The sequence below is a fragment of the Trachypithecus francoisi genome, unplaced genomic scaffold, assembly GCF_009764315.1.
Source record: "Trachypithecus francoisi isolate TF-2019V2 unplaced genomic scaffold, Tfra_2.0 Lachesis_group5, whole genome shotgun sequence".
Taxonomy (NCBI): domain Eukaryota; kingdom Metazoa; phylum Chordata; class Mammalia; order Primates; family Cercopithecidae; genus Trachypithecus; species Trachypithecus francoisi.
This window is the reverse complement of record NW_022681470.1, coordinates 35,805,246-35,825,220: the sequence shown is the minus strand read 5'-3', so window position 1 is coordinate 35,825,220 and position 19,975 is coordinate 35,805,246. Positions and strand designations below refer to the sequence as shown.

At 52.5% G+C, this 19,975-nt stretch overlaps 1 protein-coding gene across 1 annotated transcript; it reads right to left on the bottom strand.

Moving 5' to 3' along the window:
• Positions 1–2,340: 2,340 nt before the first annotated feature.
• TOR3A (torsin family 3 member A) lies at positions 2,341–18,793 on the bottom strand. Its single transcript, XM_033200599.1, has 6 exons — positions 17,778–18,793; positions 17,112–17,225; positions 14,002–14,267; positions 10,538–10,716; positions 4,078–4,202; positions 2,341–3,354 (listed from the first exon to the last, which is right to left on the bottom strand). Exons 1-6 carry the CDS (start codon positions 18,049–18,051, stop codon positions 3,104–3,106), a joined length of 1,209 nt encoding a protein of 402 aa, XP_033056490.1. The 5' UTR covers positions 18,052–18,793; the 3' UTR covers positions 2,341–3,103.
• Positions 18,794–19,975: the final 1,182 nt, after the last annotated feature.

Here is a 19,975-nt window from a genome sequence, read left to right as displayed (position 1 = left end):
TTTGAGATGGAGTTTCCTTTCGTTGCCCAGGCTGTACTGCAATGGCGTGATCTCGGCTCACTGCAACCTCTGCCTCCCGGATTCAAGCAGTTCTCCTGCCTCAGCCTCCCAAGTAGCTGGGACTACAGGTGCGTGCTACTGTGCCCAGCTAATTTTTGTAGTTTTAGTAGAGACAGGCTTTCACCATATTGGCCAGGCTGATCTCAAACTCCTGACCTCAAGTGATCCACCCGCCCAGCCTTCCATAGTGCTGGGATGAGTTCGCCCACTGCCTAGACAGAAGCCAGTTTATCAAGACAGAAGAATTGCGATGGTGAAAGAATAATTCACGCAGAGCTGGCTGTGCCAGAGACCGGAGTTTTTTTATTACTCAAATCAGTCTCTCAGAAAACGGGGGGGTCAGAGTTTTTAAGGATAATTTGGTGAGTAAAATCATGGGGAATCGAAGCTGTTCTCTTCTGCTGAGTCAGTTCCTAGGTGGGGGCCACAGAACTGGTTGGCAGGTCCAGGTGGGGCCATCTGGTTGTTAGAAATGAAAAACCTGGAAAGACATCAAAAAGGCCAATCTTAGGTTCACAATAGTGATGTTAACCTTCAAGAGTAATTGGGGAAGTTGCAAATCTTATGACCTCCAGAATAATGGCTGGTAAGAATTCCAGTTCCTCTTATCTTGGCTTAGTGGCCTTTCATTTGTTTTATAAGAACGGTTTAGCCTTTTTGGGAAGGGCTATTTAAACAAACTATACACAAAAATCCTTCCCAAAGCTAGTTTGGCCTATGCCCAGGAATGAACAAGGACAGTTTAGAGGTTAGCAACAAGATGGGGTCAGTTAGGTCTCATATGTCACTCATAGTTTTCTCAGTTTATGATTTTTGCAAAAGCGGTTTCATGGGCACTTTATAAAAATGAACTCACGTCATCCAGCAACCCTATGAGGTAGGTACAGTTATGCTGGAGTGGACACGGAGGCTAAACTGCTTTCCTGTGGCCTCACAGTGTTAACTGGTGAAACCATGGCTCCAGCCCTGGCAGTCTGGCTCCGGAGAATGTGTTTGGAACCACTATATTCTGCTGCTTGTCCTGGTTCCCCAGGTGGGAGGTTCAGATCCTCTGTTTATGACGCCAAACACAGCTGGCCAGTGCTGGAACGGATGCCACCTGTTCTGTCTCTGAGACTTACCCTTTAACAAGTGTATTCAGTGCGTTTAGAGCCTGGTGTGCAGTTATATCGGGTGGCTTGCATCTTCTGGGATGCTCAAGACGGAAAACCTGTAAGTAGCTAACACTGGCTCCATCCGATTGTATGGTTCGGCGGAGTTCACTTTTATCCCTTGAGTGGTATGAAGCTAAAACCCTTTTATTTCTTTGATTTGAATATTTGAGTATCTAATGTGGCTCAGGGTAGGTACTTTCTAACCTTGAGGCAGTTGAGTAAATGAGCACAATAAACTGTTGAATGTGGGAGAGACATAAGTGTTTCATTTGATAAGAACTAAAGGAGAGAGGGTTGAGGCAGGCTTTCTTTTTTTGAGATGTAGCTTCACTTGTCCCCCAGGCTGGAGTGCAATGGTGCGATCTCAGACCGCACACACCACCTCCCAGGCTCAAGTGATTCTCCTGCCTCAGCCTCCCGAGTACCTGCGACTATAGGCGCACGCCACCACACCTGGTTAATTTTTGTTTAATAGAGACGGGGTTTCACCACCTTTGCCAGGCTGGTCTTGAACTCCTGATGTCAGGTAATCTGTGAGGAAGGCTTAAATTAAGAAAGGACACGAGATGATGACAAATAAGAAAGAAAAGGCTAGGCACAGTGGCTCATGCCTGTAAGCCCAACACTTTGGGAGGCTGAGGCAGGAAGATAGCTTGAGCCCAGGAGTTCCAGATCAGCCTGGGCAACATAGTGAGCCCCTGACTCGTGTGTGTGTGTGTGTATAATATGTAAAAAACAGGGAAAAAAGACCTGTGTTATTCCAGAGGCATGGGAGAAGAACCAAGAAAAGGGGAAAGGCACATATGAACACTGTGTTTAGGTACAATGCTACATGTCTACACGGTGCCATTTAATCCTCAAAAATGCCTGCTTCTCTTTTTACAGCTGAGAGTACAGGAGTGAACATTTTCATATGTAAGAGCAACGTGCTGTGGAAGCCTCTTCAGTGGGAGGTTGGCATGACTTGGTTCCACCGATGTGGTCCCAAAGCAAACTGACTAGATGGGCAGGCCAGCCACATACCCTGCTAGCTCCGTGTGTGCCAGCATCTGCCCTGTCTCTGCCAGGCCTTATCAGGTTTGAAATTTTGCTAGGTCTCAGAAACAGTAAGAAAGTAGGCCAAGGATTTTAGAAAAATCAAAAATTTTAATCTTTACATATAACACATCAAGACCCCCAATTGTCTTTGAAAAGGTTCCCCCCTCCCCCACCAAAATCTGTAGACCGTAAGTCTTGGCCTACACTGACCTGATTTGTAAAATACCTTCCTCTGTGTACTTTTCCCTTAAGCCTCAGGCTCTTGGCTGATGGCTCACAACAGAAGCAGCCCGGCTTTCCACTGGGAGTACCAATTTGAAAGCCCACCAGCCCGTAAACCTAGAGTGTCCTCTCCACTCCTGGGTCACAGAACTTCGTTCTCCCCAGCTCTGTAACCCCAGGACTCTACAGCCTTTGAGGCCCAACACCCAAGCTCTTCCTTGCAGAAGAGCTGAGATGCTAAGGAGACCATCTGGAGTGTCATGATAAGCCCTTGGGATTTGCTGAGCTCCCACGCGCCTTGCTTCAAGCACCTGGCCCACTTTCTTCAACCACATTCCACTTTGGAATGCGTGTCTTTAAGGCACCAAGTGATCTTAAGAATGGGGTCTGTTTTTGAATCCAGCAATCCAAGTTCCTATCTATCTCGGTGGGACCTGAAAAAAAAAGAAAAAGGATTGGCTCAGCTTCTAATGTAAGGCCTGCCTTTTACACACCAGTTGTGTGTTAGTGACTGCTGGATGCCAGTCCACACCCCCTCAAACAGCTCCAGTCCCAAACAGGGTGCTCCTACAGGTTCCAGGGTCCTGTTAGTGGAAGAAAGGGAGCTCCAGGAAGTCTTCCTCTAGCCTTCATGACAGGAAGTAGTTAATCCTCTGGGAAATAGACTTGCAGCCCTGGGAAGAAAAGAGTTGTTCCTCCTTGGGGACATACACCATCATCTGGGCAATTTCATCCAGTGTCTCTTCTGTATACAGGAGCTCCTGGCTCAGGAAGGCATCCCGTGCACACAGCCTCACGTGACGGTACTCCAGTGGCAGGAAGGGGATGAAGTAGTCAATCAGGTTTTCCTTCACAAGACGGCTGTGGCCAAAGCCATTGTCTGAAATCAAGACCAAAGTTACATGGAGTCTGACCTAGGACTGAACTTAGCTGGAATTTAGAGGGGGGTGGGGGCTTACTCAACCAGGCTGGAGTACAGTGGTGTGATCTGGGCTCCTTGCAGCCTCCACCTCCTGGGTTCAAGGGATCCTCCCATCTCAGCCTGTGAGTAACTGGGACCACAGGCGCACACCACACCTGGCTGATTTTTGTATTTTTTTAGAGACGGTTTCACCATGTTGGCCAGGCTGGTCTAGATCTCCTGGACTCAAGTTAGCTGCTCGCCTTAGCCTCCCAAAGTGCTGGGACTACAGGTGTGAGCCACCGCACCTGGCCCCAACTGGAGTTTTAAGGTGCCCCCAAACTGAAGGGCTGGGTGAGGTTGGATCTCTTCTCTCAACTCCAGGAGTGCTGTCTGCAGTATAGGTCAAGAACTCTACAGCTGTGTCTCCTTTAGGTAAAGTCTTGCAGTGAGACTCAGAGTCTCAGGCTTCAGAGAGCACTGCACCTATTCTTGGGGCCAGTGCAAACTACTTTTCCAAGTATTTCCAGAAAAGGAGCTCAGGCACTTTTCTTGTGCCTACCCAAGGTTGTCAGTGTGAGATGATTAAGGGCTGCCCTCTGTGTTCCCAAGTACCCTATCTACCTCATAAACACACATTCCAACAAACTAATTATCACCAGCTGTGGCTCTCACCAGAGGCATATTGAGTCACTTACTTACCTGTGGTCTCCACAATCTCCGCCTGGAGATGGGGCTCCAGGTGTTCCATCGTAATTTCTTCCCGGGACCATCCAGCCTTGAGCAACTTTAGGACCACCTCATTGATTATATCGCCCCTGAGATTACTGAAAGAGACAAGAGCTTGTTAACCCATTTCTTTATATTTAGCTTCCATATGTTATCTCACCGCTGAAACCAATGCATTGGTACCTGGAAGAATAGAGGTTGAGGGGCGTGGACCTCTCTCTTCCAGGAGACCTTGTCACAACCTCACAACCTAAAGGTCTGCACAGAAAAGACACTGTCCAGCTTTGCCACCCATTTCTCTTGTTCCCTTTTGACACACACTTAGACTGTGCTAAGTGCAGGGAGCATGAAGATGGTAAGATGCGGTTCTTTACTTCTGTGTGGTCTGAGGGGCATCTGTGTATTCGATTCCAGGACAGTGTGGCAAGTGCTAATGGAGGAGTGACTGAGTTCTAAGGAGAAGGCTTCAGAGGGAGGATGAGGCTTCTGAGCAAATAAAGAACAATTAGTGACCATCAGACACTTGACAAGGAAGGGATGTGTCCAGGCCTGGGTGCGCCAGAGCATAGGCATGAAAGGTTGGCCAAGGCTAGGGTGAGAAGGCCTTTGTCTGCCATGTACATGGACTTGAGCTTATGGACCATGGAGAAGGGATGGAAAGGAGGATTTAAGAATTAGTTATAGGCCGGGCGCGGTGGCTCAAGCCTGTAATCCCAGCACTTTGGGAGGCCGAGACGGGCGGATCACGAGGTCAGGAGATCGAGGCCATCCTGGCTAACACGGTGAAACCCTGTCTCTACTAAAAAATACAAAAAACGAGCCGGGCGAGGTGGCGGGCGCCTGTAGTCCCAGCTACTTCGGAGGCTGAGGCCGGAGAATGGCGTAAAACCCAGGGGGCAGAACTTGCAGTGAGCTGAGATCCGGCCACTGCACTCCAGCCTGGGCGACAGAGCGAGACTCCGTCTCAAAAACTAACAAACAAAAAAAAAGAATTAGTTATGGAGGCACAATTGAAAAACCCTGGAACTGATGGATGTGAGAAGTGAAAGGAGGTCATGAAACAAGTGTTAGCCTCAAGCTGCTTGCTGTCCCCCTTAACAGAGGTGGAACATGGAAGGGTAGACATGAAAGCTTGGTTTTACACACATTTGAGTGTTTTTTGCTTGCCTGTGATCTCTCTCAGGTTGTGACATCACTGGGCAACTGGAATTACGGGTGTGAAGCACAGAAAGCGATTTGGGTTAGAGAGAGGAGGGAGAAAGGGGATAAGGAGAGAAGAGCAACCGTAGAGCCACCAGCAGGGAAGCTGGGACAGAGGTGGTGGAGATGTGGACCTCCTCCGCCCTCCCCGGCCCAGGCGTACTTCTCCCCCACCTCACTGAGCCGTCCACCCCTCCCTGGGCTGCAGCCTCCGCCAGCTCCACCAGCTCCTGAAACCAAGGCCTTGCCCAGCTCCACATCAGTGCACTCGCACTTCCCTGTGCTTTCTCTCTTTTTGGAGACAGTGTCTCATTGTGTCACCCAGATTGGAGTACAGTGGTGTGATTTTGGTTCACTGCAGCCTCAGCCTCCCCAGGCTCAGCTAATCCTCTCACCTCAGCCTCCTAAGTAGCTGAGACTGCAGGTACATGCCACCCTACCCAGATTTGTGTTTTTTTTTCTTGAGACGGAGTTTCACTCTTGTTGCCCAGGCTGGAGTGCAGTGGCATGTTCTCAGCTCAAAGCAGCCTCTGCCTCTTGGATTCAAGAGATTCTTCTGCCTCAGCCTCCCAAGTAGCTGGGATTACAGGCACGTGCCACAATGCTCAGCTAATTTTTGTATTTTTAGTAGAGACAGGGTTTCACCATGTTGGCCAGGCTGGCCTTGAACTCCTGCCCTCAGCTGATCTGCCCACCTCAGCCTCCCAAAGTGCTGGGATGACAGGTGTGCCTGGCATGGTATTTAAAAAAATTTTTTGTAGTGACAAGGTCTCACTATGTTCCTCAGGCTGGTCTCTAACTCCTAGGCTCAAGTGATCCTCCCACCTCAGCCTCCCTTGCATTTTCCTCAGGTCCAGTAGAATGAGGTAGGGTAAAGGACAGGGAAGGCAGGTGGCAGGTTAAGGAGTGGGGAACCAGTGTCTCCATCTCGTTCCCTCCTTACCCAGCTCTGAAAGTCCCCATGACACCCACCAGTATATTAACTCACATCTTTGCTCATTTAGCCTGTGACCACACCCTGTTGTTCCATGGGGGCTCCTGGGAAATGAGGGGAGCTGTGTGGTTCTCTCCCTCCCTGCCTCCACCATTGGGTAGAGGCTAAGGCTGGGCAGGCCTCCTTCCCTTCCATGCAGGGAAGCCCGGACTGCCAAGTTGTCCAACTAGGTGCCTCATTGTAGGGGGAGGTGCCAATGTCTTTTTCACAACCAGAATTTACCAGGGGCTGAGAGCTCCCAGCTGGAGGAGCCCGGCAGGAACAAGGGCCATCTGCAGTGCTTGCTCAAGGTCAGTTGCTCAGCCAGGCTTCCCCCGAGAAGCAGCTCACCACACTCTTCCACTTGCCAACACTGCCGCTGCTGCAGGAAGGCCTTCCAGGCACATACCTGTGCACACAGGAGCAGCCACCGTTGCATCAGCTGAGGCAAGAGCCTGCTGCCAGGGTGTTGCCCCATCCTGCATTCCCCGCAGGAGGCAGATAGCACTATTTACCTTGGCAGAGGCTGGAAGGCAGGATCTGGGATGCTGTGAAACCCCACAGTGATACTCCGTCACCCTGGCCCAGGGGCACGGACTCCAGGGCCTTCTCCATTCTGTAAGGTGCTGATGTGGGTAAAGAGAGGTCCCATCACATGAGGCAGGAAGCTGGGCCTATTTATTTCTGTAACCCCAGTGCTTCGCACATGTCAGGCACACAGCCTTTAGTAAATAAAGGGACATCTCTGCACATGTGTCTGCACCATCTCCACCCTTCTCAAGCTCTCCTGTTTTGTCTCACAGCCAAAGTCCCTTTTCTTCCACCACTTGACAGGCTTTAATCTCACCCACTGACCCATAACCTGGGGCCCCTCTCTATGCGCCACCCCTCCTGTCTTCAGGATTGCCACTCCAGCACCAGCATTCTACCTTCAGACAGACACTGTCTTCCCGGAGCACCTCAATTCCCATCCACAGCCACCTGGGTCACTGGGAAGTCTGGAGGAGCCAGAAGGCACCTCTCTCAACCAGCCCTCTCCCCTGCCTCCAGCCCCTGCCAGGGCTGATCTCTCCAGCCTTATCCCTAAGACCCCAAAGGAAGGGGACTTAAGGCCTCACCAGAGAGAACTGGTGGTTACTGGTAACAAACCCCATGCTAACTGCTCTGTCTTTCCTAAAGGACAGACATAGACTCGATCATCTCTTTGAGCCTTAGTGTCCTCATTTAAGGACTGGACCAGTCTAAGCTGTCCTCTTGTTAGTCAACAGGCAGCCAACAGACACTGGGGGCTGGGGCGCAAGGCCCACGACTCCACGAATAATTTCTATTTGTGTAGTTCTATAATTTTTCAAAGTCCGTCCTTTCCTTTTCCTGACAACAGCACAAAGGAAACGGCTTTAATCACCCTAGTCACTTTACAGCTCCCATGAGAACAGGGCAGCAGCTCCGATTGCAGAGTTCCATGTTCCTGTCCTGCCGCATGAGCCCATTCTTGCAGCCTTCTATACTTGTCAGAAGTGGGCGAAGTAATGTTACTTTTCTGATGCCCAGCCACCGGCCCCGATTCCCTGGCCCGGATGAAGGACAGGCTCTGAGCACCACACTCAACTCCCTGCTTCAGCTCCCACCTCCTCTCTGCTGCCACCAGGGGGAGGCCAGCAAAACCACTGGCGACTGACTTCAAATAGCAGGTTTAGGATTTATTTCAGAACTAAACTGCTGCTCTTCCTACAGTGTGACTTGGTCACTCTAGCAGTTTGAATCGGTTGTGCTTTCCTCTCATGCCCTAGAATTCTTATTACAAGGGATGATTAATTGAAGCTCATTATAGAGATCAAGTCCAGAGACTCCAATATCAACACAGTGTCTCCTCCCAGCCATCGCCGGACTGCCTGAGAACTCAGAGGTTGAGAGGCTGCCGCCCTGCACAGCCTGGGGACAGACTGTCAGCCCAGCCCTCGGCTGGAGGGGGGACCTCTGGCTCGTAAGGGCTGGGCACAGGCCCACACCAGAGCCACTAGAACCCAAGGCCACATCTTTTTAATCTGTCCTTTACATCCTTGTCAGTTACGCATCCTCTTCCCTGGAGCTTAAAGGCTCCTGGGAGACCTCCCCACCCTGCTGTGGCATGGAGGAGTCTGGCAGGCGGCTTTCCTGCAGGCCCCGCCCCATGCTGCCCACAATCATGTGGCCTCGGACGGTCCACCGAGGCTGGGTCACTGGGAGAAAGGCCAGGTGGCTGGTGAGGGGCCGGAGGGTGCCGCCGTCGGGTCGACAGGCAAAATACTACAAAGGCTAACGTTTGCCTCGAGACTGCAAGGTCACCGGGTCGCATTAGGCAATCATGGCCCAGGTGAGGTTTTCCCAGCTGAGAAGTGGGTGGGAGAGTCTGTGTGGCTGGCACCACCTGAAGCCTGGAGACCGCTGACGGGGAAAGGGAGGAGGAAGACACTCAGTGCAAGAGAGATCCTGTGGAAGCGAAAGGGAGGCCCTAGGCTGGGTCACCACGCTTCGCTCCGTGCCGTGGGAAGGACTGGCTTCCGCACCGGTAGTTCAGAGGGTCCCCTGGACTCCCCAACCCAGGGCTCAAGGGGAGAAACCACAGAGAACCCAGGTGACTCCTCTGTTTGGGCTCATATGCATGTTGCAGCCTCCACCTGACTCCCTATAACAGGAGGAGAGGTGAGCCTGGCTGCCTCCGAAGGTGGGAAATAAACAGTACAGAACGTGGGGATAAAAACTAATTAGAAGAATGTACTGTCTTCACCTCCTGGTTCTGGGCACTCAAATCGTGCAAGAGATCTCTCTTAAAAGTCACCCTAGGCACCCCGCTCCCCTCCCACTTCGCAATGCATTCTAAGTCTCCACAGCTTCACCTACAGACCAGGAAGGGCTGCTCACCACCACACAGAAATCCCAAGCCAGCAATGGTTTAAACCTGTTTCACTTTTTTTTTTGAGACAGTCTCTCTCTCTTGTTGCCCAGGTTAGAGTGCAATGGCCTAGTCTCGGCTCACTGCAACCTCTGCGTCCCAGGTTCAAGTGATTCTCCTGCCTCAGCCTCCCTAGTAGCTGGGATTACAGGCACCTGCCACTATACCCAGCTAATTTTGTATTTTTAGTAGAGACAGGCTGGTGTCGAACTCCTGACCTCAGGTGATCCACCCGCCTCAGCCTCCCAAAGTGCTGGGATTACAGGCGTGAGCCACCGCACCTGGCCCGTTTCAGTTCTTCTTATGAATCCACACTGACACAAGATCTGCCCTCCACAGCTCACCCCTTCACCCCTCCACACTCCCCAAGCTAGGATGAAAATCAGCATCTCCCCACCAACTTCCCCATCCTCAAAAAGTGCACCCTGCAGCTTGGGAAAACCCCCCAGCAAGGAAGTGCTGGCCTGGGGAAGGCGAGGCCGGAGTGGAGTTGGGAAAGGAGCACTTGGTTTGACTCCTACCGAGGCTCGAGCTACTGTGAGGCCTTCGAATTGGGTCAACAAGGACCCAAACTCAACTTGTAACAGACGCAGGACTCTCCCAGTTGGAGCCTCTGCAAAAAGACGAGGTTGGACAAGTTATTTCTAAGTTGTCTTCCCGCAAAGACATGTCAACAAAAGCACAGGAACCGCAGTGCCGTGATTCAGTGACTGGGTCCTGTGTGGCAGTGTCACAACTGAACTACAGGTACTCAGAGGAAGCATGAGCTTCTCAACCCGTAGGCCCTGGATTTGAAGCCAGGGATGACTTCTCATGATCGGAGCAGAAATAGACCTTCCAAGGCTGGAGGAAGCAATGGCCGTGTTGGACCTGATGGGAGACTACGCCGTTCTCTAACCAGGCTTCCCTTGGGAATTTGTTTCAAAACATCTGTCACCCAGGCTGGAGTGCAGGGGCCCGATCTCAGCTCACTGCAACCCCCACCTCCTGGGTTCAAGCGATTCTCCCACCTCAGCCTCCCGAGTAGCTGGGACCACACATCACCACGCCCAGCTAATTTTTGTACTTTTTGTAGAGATGGGGTTTCACTATGTTGCCCAGGGTGGTCTTGAACTCCTGGACTCAAGGGACCCGGCCACCTTGGCCTCCCAAAGTGCTGGGATTACAGGCGTGAGCCACCACAGCTAGCTGCTGCTTTCTGTACCAGAGTTTGTGCTGCTTTTTCTTGAGGAAAAGGTTCTGAACCTGGGGGCGCGTGGAAGCCTCCACTGCCAGCTAGTTATCTTCCCCTCCCCCAGCCCTCCTGACTACTGTTCCCCAGAACCCACCTGAGAAACAGAAAGATAGTCCATGCAAACTTGGCCCTGTGGCCCTCAGGGGCCCGGCGTTCTAAGTGTGGCCCAAGGACCTCCAGCAGCCCTGGGTGTAGCTTCTCGGCCTCATCGAAGATGAACAGGGTCTGGTGGCAGAGCTGCTGCGTCTCCCGGATCTGGCCCATCAGCTGCTCCTGCATGGGATATAGGGAGCAGCTGGGGAACTGGCGACTCCTCCCACCGCTGGCCTTGAGAGCGTGGTTTCCCCTGGGCATGTGCAATGGACTCCTTGGGGCTGGGTTTCACCCCCTCGAACCTATCAAATCCAAGCTCTGGGGGAGGGCCTAGGACATTTGCATCTGACCAGCTCTCAGGTGATTCTCAAGCACCCTGAGGGTTGCAAGCTAAACAAGGTGAAGCCAGCCTGGGGACTAGGAGAGAGCCTAGAAAGGAGTGGGGAGAAGCCCTTCTGCCCTTGAGAACGGGCCCCTGCTCCAGCCCTGCTCTCTCCTCTCCAGGACTAGGTCCCATCCCGGAGCTAATAATGTCCACACTGCCTGCAAAATTTCATTACTTCTACAACAAAAAAATCCAGGCGCAACTTCCCTGTTTAAGCTCGGGGTCTATTCCCAGGGGGTGGGTAGGAGTTGGGCTTTAACACAGGGGTGATGGGCAAGGAGAGGCTCATGTGTCTAGAGGCAGTCACAGTCCCCTGCCCTGAACTCCCGGGTGCACAGCGCCCAGTGGCACCCTGGCTGGGCCGAGATCTCAGGGGAGGAAGCCTGCTGAAGGACTGACTGGGCCCAACCAACGTCCGACTTTGCTCCTGCAAGGGGCTGTGGAGGGTTCTTCGTCCCAGGCAAGACAGTAAACCTCAAGTGAAAAGATGGTTCTTTGCAATGTTCATCAAAATGGGCAGGGAATATATTATTCAGGCCCAGCTCCCACCCCAGAGCCCACACTCCCCGTCTACTGGGTGCACCTGTGTGGGGGAAAGTGCGAGGTGTAGGTTGTGCACATGCCAGTTTTCAGAGCAGGGAAGCTGGGGCTGCAGCAGTTTTGCCACAGTCTAAGCCAAATAGTTCTTCCTGGAAAGGCCAGCTCAGCCTGCCCCTGCCCTCCAAAGCCATATGGAAACTGCCAGGAGACGTGGGCAGTCTCTGTCCTCAGACACTGACATAATCTTCCCAGGTGAACACATTCCAGATATTAGAACAGAAAGCCAAAGACAGGTGCAGTCATTTCTGTCAGGCTCTTCTGGTATGTTTTCAATACTACATGGCTGAATTAGTAGAAAAAACCCAAACTGGCAGAACAGCCAAGGAAATTTCTGTCCATCCACTTGCTGATAATAAGCCGATACGGGAAGACGTGGAAAATCATATAAGATAGGATAGGCCTTTTTTTTTTTGAGACGGAGTCTCACTCTGTCGTGCAGTGGCGCAATCTCGGCTCACTGCAAGCTCCGCCTCCCAAGTTCACGCCATTCTCCGGCCTCAGCCTCCCCAGCAGCTGGGACTACAGGTGCTCGCCACCACACCCGGCTAGTTTTTTGTATTTTTAGTAGAGACAGGGTTTCACCGTGTTAGCCAGGATGGTCTCAATCTTCTGACCTTGTGATCTGCCCACCTCAGCCTCCCAAAGTGTTAGGATTACAGGCGTGAGCCACTCCGCCCGGCCAATAGGCCTATTTTTTAAAAAGGCAGGATATGCCACTCTCTGTCCAATGTAGTTACAATGACAAAGAGCCTGGGGAAACGTTCCGCACCAAAGGCAGCACATAAAATGCTAACTCTCCTTAGTTGACAAGGGTGTGCTCATGGGGACAGTCTGATAGTTGTTGTTTTTTCTCTGTTCTACACTGCCTGTGACATTTCAATACTTCTACAACAAAAAAATCCAGGCGCAACTTCCCTGTTTAAGCTCGGGGTCTATTCCCAGGGGGTGGGTAGGAGTTGGGCTTTAACACAGGGGTGATGGGCAAGGAGAGGCTCATGTGTCTAGAGGCAGTCACAGTCCCCTGCCCTGAACTCCCGGGTGCACAGCGCCCAGTGGCACCCTGGCTGGGCCGAGATCTCAGGGGAGGAAGCCTGCTGAAGGACTGACTGGGCCCAACCAACGTCCGACTTTGCTCCTGCAAGGGGCTGTGGAGGGTTCTTCGTCCCAGGCAAGACAGTAAATCCTCAAGTGAAAAGATGGTTCTTTGCAATGTTCATCAAAATGGGCAGGGAATATATTATTCAGGCCCAGCTCCCACCCCAGAGCCCACACTCCCCGTCTACTGGGTGCACCTGTGTGGGGGAAAGTGCGAGGTGTAGGTTGTGCACATGCCAGTTTTCAGAGCAGGGAAGCTGGGGCTGCAGCAGTTTTGCCACAGTCTAAGCCAAATAGTTCTTCCTGGAAAGGCCAGCTCAGCCTGCCCCTGCCCTCCAAAGCCATATGGAAACTGCCAGGAGACGTGGGCAGTCTCTGTCCTCAGACACTGACATAATCTTCCCAGGTGAACACATTCCAGATATTAGAACAGAAAGCCAAAGACAGGTGCAGTCATTTCTGTCAGGCTCTTCTGGTATGTTTTCAATACTACATGGCTGAATTAGTAGAAAAAACCCAAACTGGCAGAACAGCCAAGGAAATTTCTGTCCATCCACTTGCTGATAATAAGCCGATATGGGAAGACGTGGAAAATCATATAAGATAGGATAGGCCTTTTTTTTTTTGAGACGGAGTCTCACTCTGTCGTGCAGTGGCGCAATCTCGGCTCACTGCAAGCTCCGCCTCCCAAGTTCACGCCATTCTCCGGCCTCAGCCTCCCCAGCAGCTGGGACTACAGGTGCTCGCCACCACACCCGGCTAGTTTTTTGTATTTTTAGTAGAGACAGGGTTTCACCGTGTTAGCCAGGATGGTCTCAATCTTCTGACCTTGTGATCTGCCCACCTCAGCCTCCCAAAGTGTTAGGATTACAGGCGTGAGCCACTCCGCCCGGCCAATAGGCCTATTTTTTAAAAAGGCAGGATATGCCACTCTCTGTCCAATGTAGTTACAATGACAAAGAGCCTGGGGAAACGTTCGGCACCAAAGGCAGCACATAAAATGCTAACTCTCCTTAGTTGACAAGGGTGTGCTCATGGGGACAGTCTGATAGTTGTTGTTTTTTCTCTGTTCTACACTGCCTGTGACATTTCAATACTTCTACAACAAAAATCAACATGCAGCGTCCCTGCTTAAGTGCAGCGTCCAGCCTCTCGAGTGTGGCTATTCGGGGGACAGAGCAGTGGGGGGTGTTTGGAATGCCAGTCTCCGCCAGATGCTCAGGGCCTCTGTGAGGAGTGGACCGAGTGAGTGGCTCTGTCACAGGTTCTGCCACCTGTCCCCACCTCCCCAGGCTTCTCCAGAGCCCACTTCCTTGCAAGGAAGGGCTGGCAGAAGGGTCTTCCTCCCAGCACAGAGGCCTCACCCCAGCCCTGGTCGGCCTCACCTTGTACAGGTCCACATATTTGCGGTGAGGAAAGTGGAACGTGGCGATGAACATCCTGACACAGTCACTCATCAGCCCATCCCGATACAGGTTCTCCACCAGCATCCGTGCCACGAAGTTCTTGCCTGTGCCAGACCAGCCATGGAATGACAGAGCAAGGGCCTTGTCTGGCTGGGGCGTCTCTAAGTAGCCCCTCACTGTTCTTAGGACCAGCTGCCTGACCAAATGCTGACCATGCAGCCGCACGTTCAGGTCCCACTCTAAGCCTAAGGACAAGAAAGAGGCAGTCACAGCAAAAGGCACACACAGGCGCATCCACCAGAGCAGCCAACAGCCCAGAAACCAAGCAATTCTGAATCTCTCTCGGTTGGGATCCGTTCCTCCTCCTGTGTGGCCTTATAATAAGCGGCCGGAAGGCAGGCTTTGTAGCAGAAGGGTTACAAGGACCACTTTCTCTCCTTTTTTTTCTTGTTTGAGATGAAGTCTGGCTCTGTCGCCCAGGCTAGAGTGCAGTGGCGCCATCTCGGCTCACTGCAACCTCCGCCTCCCTGGTTCAAGTGATTCTCCTGCCTCAGCCTCCTGAATGGCTGGGATTACAGGTGCCCACCACCATGCCCGGCTAACTTTTGTATTTTTAGTAGAGATGGGGTTCACCGTGTTGGCTAGGCTGGTCTGGAACTCCTGACCTCGTGATCCGCCCGCCTCGGCCTCCCAAAGTGCTGGGATGACAGGCGTGAGCCACCGTGCCCGGCCTCAAGGACTACTTTTTGAAGAGTTTGGGAAATAAAGATGGGACTTAGGGAGACAGAGGAATCGCCCTTCCTGAAGATCCTGCAGATACCCACAGCAGTTGGCACAGACCTGTCTAGGGAGGAACCCTGTCCCCTGTGTCCTGAGGCTGCTCCCATCCCTTGGTTTCAGGGCTCCCTGTTTCATGGAGAAGCTTGATTTTATTCATTCTCATTCAATTCAGCCAACACTTGTTGAGAGCAGCTCCAGTGTGCAAAGCCTTCTGCTAGGCCTAACTTCCTCTCAGACATGAGGTTGTAGGATTTGGAGATGTGGCTACCAGGAGCCACAGTACAGACAGGGAGGGTGTGCTGCCAGCTGTGGGTGAGCACTCCAAATCCAGGATCAATTGGTTGAACACCTCAAGCCAGCCTAGAGCATGTATTCTGGAGCCTTGGGAGGTCAAGGTCTAAGATAAAACATTGAGGGTATCACACATTGCTCCAAAAGTAGTAGTGACATAGAAGAAAATTAACATTTGCTGCTTTTTTCTCTGTATTCAGAACTGGGCTAAGTGTTTTACATTTAGTCTTCACAATTCCGCAAGGCAGGCATTATTATTCCCATTTAAAGTTGAGGGAACTGGTTGGGCGAGGTGGCTCATGCCTGTAATCCCAACACTTTGGGAGGCCAAGGTGGGTGGATCACCTGAGGTCAGGAGTTCGAGATCAGCCTGGTCAACGTGGCAAAACCCCATCTCTACTAAAAATACAAAAATGAGCCGAGCACGGTGGCATGCGCCTATAATCCCAGCTACTTGGGAGGCTGAGGGAAGAGAATCGCTTGAACCTGGGAGGCGGAGGTTGCAGTGAGCTGAGATCTCGCCACCGCACTCCAGCCTGGGTGACAGAGACTGACTTGGTCTCAAAATAAATAAATAAAATAAAATACAGCTGAGGAAACAGACACTTGGGAAGGATTCTGCCAGCAAAGAAGAGGCAAGACTAGGAATGCAGTGGAGGGGTCTCTGATTCCCCGACCACAACAATTTGGATATCCAGGCCCTTGTCAAACAGGCATGTTGAGGGCAGAAAGTAGTTGAGGGCAGAAAGTAACTCGCTAATTGCCACCTAGGGTCTTATCCAAGTCAGCAGTGATCCAGATTCAGACTTCCTGACCTGTATGTACTCCTATCTTCTGTCCTGAGCCAGACTGTGTCCCTAAAAACACTGTGTTATTGGCATTTTGGCCAATTAAGTGACCTAAATATCTAAGGTGGGCCTCATTTATGAAGACTGAAGGAACTGGGATCAGAACTCTGGGTAAGAAGTTGCTCCTGGGGAAAAGAGAGGAAGCTTTTGCAAATGTCTGAATAGGTTTCAGAACATGGGGCCAAAGATGACCTTGTGAGAGTGAAAATGCAAATTAACTGCAATATGCAAATCAAGTCACCCAAACTAATTAGACAATACTGGTTGCCGGGTGCAGTGGCTCACACCTGTAATCCCAGCACTTTGGGAGGCTGAGGCGGGCAGATCACAAGGTCAGGAGTTCAAGACCAGCCTGGCCAACACGGTGAAACCACGTCTCTACTAAAAATACAGAAATTAGCTGGACGTGGTGGTGGGCACCTGTAATCCCAGCTACTCGGGAGGCTGAGGCAGGAAAATTGCTTGAACCTGGGAGGCGGAGGGTGCAGTGAGCTGAGATCGCACCACTGCACTCCAGTGTGGGTGCAAAGCAAGACTCTGTCTCAAAAAAAAAAAAAAAAAAAGGGACACTTTTAATCACAACCCAGAATTTCTGATCAGATCCCTCACTGGATAGTTCCAGCCCCTCTGAGAAGTCCCTGTTTCTGTTTGGAATGAAACAAGGTGCTCTGGGCCTGACTCTCCTAGAGATCAAAGGAGATGTTGGATTATGAGTTAATCCCTTTGAAACTCTTAGCACAGTGCCTGGTATGTATAATAGATATTAGATATTCTTTTCTCCTTGGAAACGCTCTCAGGGATGCAGGAGGACATGGTGGGGGTAGGTGACAAATGAGCAGAGGAAAACCTGTTTAGACAGGGGACACACGGTGGTAATGATGGGCCTGTTCCCTCCTCCCAGCTCAGCTGAGTGTGATGTGTTCATGGCATTCCCATGGATCCTCAAGATCCACGAAACAGCTCAGTTTGCCTGGGCTATTAAGCTAGAGGCTAAAAGGGGGCTTCCCTGACTCAAGCATTTGGTAGTCCTTCAAAACCTCAGACTGTGGTAGTTCCTGCTTGTGGGGAGGTTGGACAGGATGACGAAAGGTCCCTTGCATCTAACCATTTCCTCTGGACTGCCTCCCTCCCCACAGATCCCTAGTCCCTTGAAGCCATGCGGGGTCCAACCTGTAAAGTTGTTGGAGATTCTGCAATCCCCACTGGGGCAGCAGTCTTGGAAGCTGCAGTACCACGTGGTCAGGAGATCCAGGTACCGCTGGCCCAACAGGGGAAGGCGCCAGCCTGGAAAAGGAAGAGCTGTGAGACCGAGAGGAGACCATCCGGCGCTCGACAGTGATGCGGCAACGTTGCCACACTATTTGTCAGGGACAGAGCGACACCCAGAACTCAGATTCCAACTCCAAGCCCCAGCTCGGCCCACTGTCGGTCCTCAAGCCCTGCGTCCAAAAGCAGCAAGGGAGACGGCAGTCACCAGGCGTGTCCACAGCGGACGTTCCCTAGAGCTGTCAAGAGCAGCACCTTCGAATAACGCCAGAGTGGGCTGGGAGACGGCACAGGCGGTGCGAGCGAGTCTGGAAAGCGCGGGGATCAGGGGCGGCAGGGGACGGGCAGCCAGGCCCCAGGGGGCGGCACCGGGGATGCGAGTGGGGCCGGGGCGGTGATGGGACTCCCTGCTCCGCGGAGGCTGCCCCCGCCCACAGCCGGTACCGGCGGCTGAGCGGCGCAGGACTGCGGGCCCTGACGTCGCCCAGGGCAGGAGCAAGGCGACCACAGCCGCGGCCGGATCGCACTCCGCTCCGCAGCGAACGGCGGGCCGCGGGGACGGGGTCTTACCCAGGGGCCTCGCGGCTGCCTCCTCGTCCTCGTCACAGTCGTCGGGCCACACCTGGCAGCTGAAGAGCGTCCAGTACCGCTTGGAGAGGGCGCCGGCCGCCCTGAGCTGCTCCTGCAGGCGCTGGAAGCCCGGCCAGGCCCAGGCCGAGCCCGGCTCGTCGGTTCCCTCCCACGGCCTGGAGGTGCCGCGGGGCTCAGGCGCGCCGGGGAGCAGCAGCAGCTGCAGCAGCAACAGGAGAAAGAGCCAAAGCTGGCGCCACGAGCCGCGAAGCATGGCCTGCCCCAAACTGCGGGACCTTCTGGCTCCCGGCCTAGCCAGGCTCCCTTAAGCCCGGGGCTGTCGGGCGGGGACCGCACTTCCGAGGCGGGCGTGAACCCGGGATTGGTGTTGCTCTGGCGACCGGCGGACCGGGCTGAGTGCGCACTGGCAGCCTCCGTACACGTGACCCAGGCGGGAACCCGAAACCCTGGCGGGGGTCCTGAGAGGCAGTCCGGAGACTGACTTCAGGCAAGGTGCAACTAACCGGCTTCCAGGAAGCTATTTATTCTGGGTCGTGATTGTGGTTGCAAAGAAAGTGAAATCAGGCTTTGAAATGGCCACTGTCAATCACTCGGCTAGGGCTTTCGGACGGACCTGGTGGCCCATCAGAGGCCTACCGAATAAGGACACTCCTGCTCTGCCTTGCGTTTGCAGATCAACTTCTCGCCAACCTGTTAGAGGAAGCCGGGAAACCGTCTCAGCCAGGAGCGTTAGGCAGGCCAGGAGAGTCAGCTGAGTGAAGAGGCCCTGGAAAGAAGGGCGCAGCTGGGTGCCTGCCTGGCCGAGGTTGCCCTGGCTCCTCCGCAGAGGGAAATGAAACCGCAGCAAAACACCAGCAGGTTTCCACAGTTTGGGAGTCCACGAAAAGCAAGAGGAAGCTGATTAACGGGCCCCAGTCTGGAGGCGTTTGGATTTTGGAAACCCCCCGAGTCATGGGTAAATCATAAGGCGTCATGTCAATGTAATTATATCTCATAAAAAGGTGAAGTACTGTGTGCACTTTCTTGACTAGGTTTGCAACTTTTTTTTTTTTTTTGAGACGGAGTCTTGCTCTGTCGCCCAGGCTGGAGTGCAGTGACCGGATCTCAGCTCACTGCAAGCTCCGCCTCCCGGGTTCATGCCATTCTCCTGCCTCAGCCTCCAGAGTAGCTGGGACTACAGGCGCCAACCACGGCGCCCGGCTAATTTTTTTTTTTTTTTGTAATTTTTAGTAGAGACGGGGTTTCACCGTGTTAGCCAGGATGGTCTCGATCCCCTGACCTCGTGATCCGCCCGTCTCGGCCTCCCAAAGTGCTGGGATTACAGGTTTGAGCCACCGCGCCCGGCCTAGGTTTGCAACTTTCAAGTGCTGGGACTGAGTAGCCCATCCGACACCACTGGCAAAAGACTACAGGGCCTCTTTCCCTCAGCGCTCTCTTCTCCATAGCGAGGAGCTTGGAACAAGGCTGTTAAGATTTCAGAAGAGCTTAATGCATTGTTTAAAATCACCTGGCTTACTTCAGCCAATGACCAAAAAGCCATCTTGTCTTAGGAGAAAACTGCTGTCTAGAGATCAGAGGACTTGGCTAATGTCATATGTTTAGTGGCTTTGAGGTTGGGCCCTCCAGACAGTAAGGTGAATCCGAGCACCATGTGTCACAAATGTCACAGGCAACTTGACTCATCTCTTCACCCCAGTCTCTTAGATCACAACCAGTGCCAGGTCTGCTCCATTCTCAGCAGCTCACCAAATTTGCGCCTTTCATTCAAACAGCTACAGAAACTAGACAAGCACCTTTGCTAGGACACCACGTTGAGTTGAAAAGTAAAAGTTCGTAGTGTCTCAGCCATTCGGTGTGATGTCAAAAACTTCATAGAGAAGCAGCCATGGCACCAGCCCAGCACTGTGTACATTAAGCTTGTGGAGTCCACCAGAGACAGTTAACAGCACATACACCACAGTGCTTACTGGAAAACCAAAAAAATTAGGCCGGGCGCAGTGGCTTACGCTTGTAATCCTAGCACTTTAGAAGGCCGAATCACCCAAGATCAGGAGTTCGAGACCAGCCTGGCCAACATGGTGAAACCGTCTCTACTAAAAATACAAAAATTAGCTGAGTGTGATGGTGCGCATCTGTAATCCCCGCTACTCAGGAGGCTGAGGCAGGAGAATGGCTTG

Excerpts from the sequence above, each read along its gene's own strand:
- TOR3A (XM_033200599.1), bottom strand. The coding sequence starts at position 18,051 with ATGCTTCGCGGCTCGTGGCGCCAGCTTTGGCTCTTTCTCCTGTTGCTG. Across the intron at positions 14,268-17,111 it reads AATCTCCAACAACTTTACAG|GCTTAGAGTGGGACCTGAAC; the intron begins GTTGGACCCCGC and ends TCTTGTCCTTAG. Across the intron at positions 10,717-14,001 it reads AATATGTGGACCTGTACAAG|GAGCAGCTGATGGGCCAGAT; the intron begins GTGAGGCCGACC and ends TATCCCATGCAG.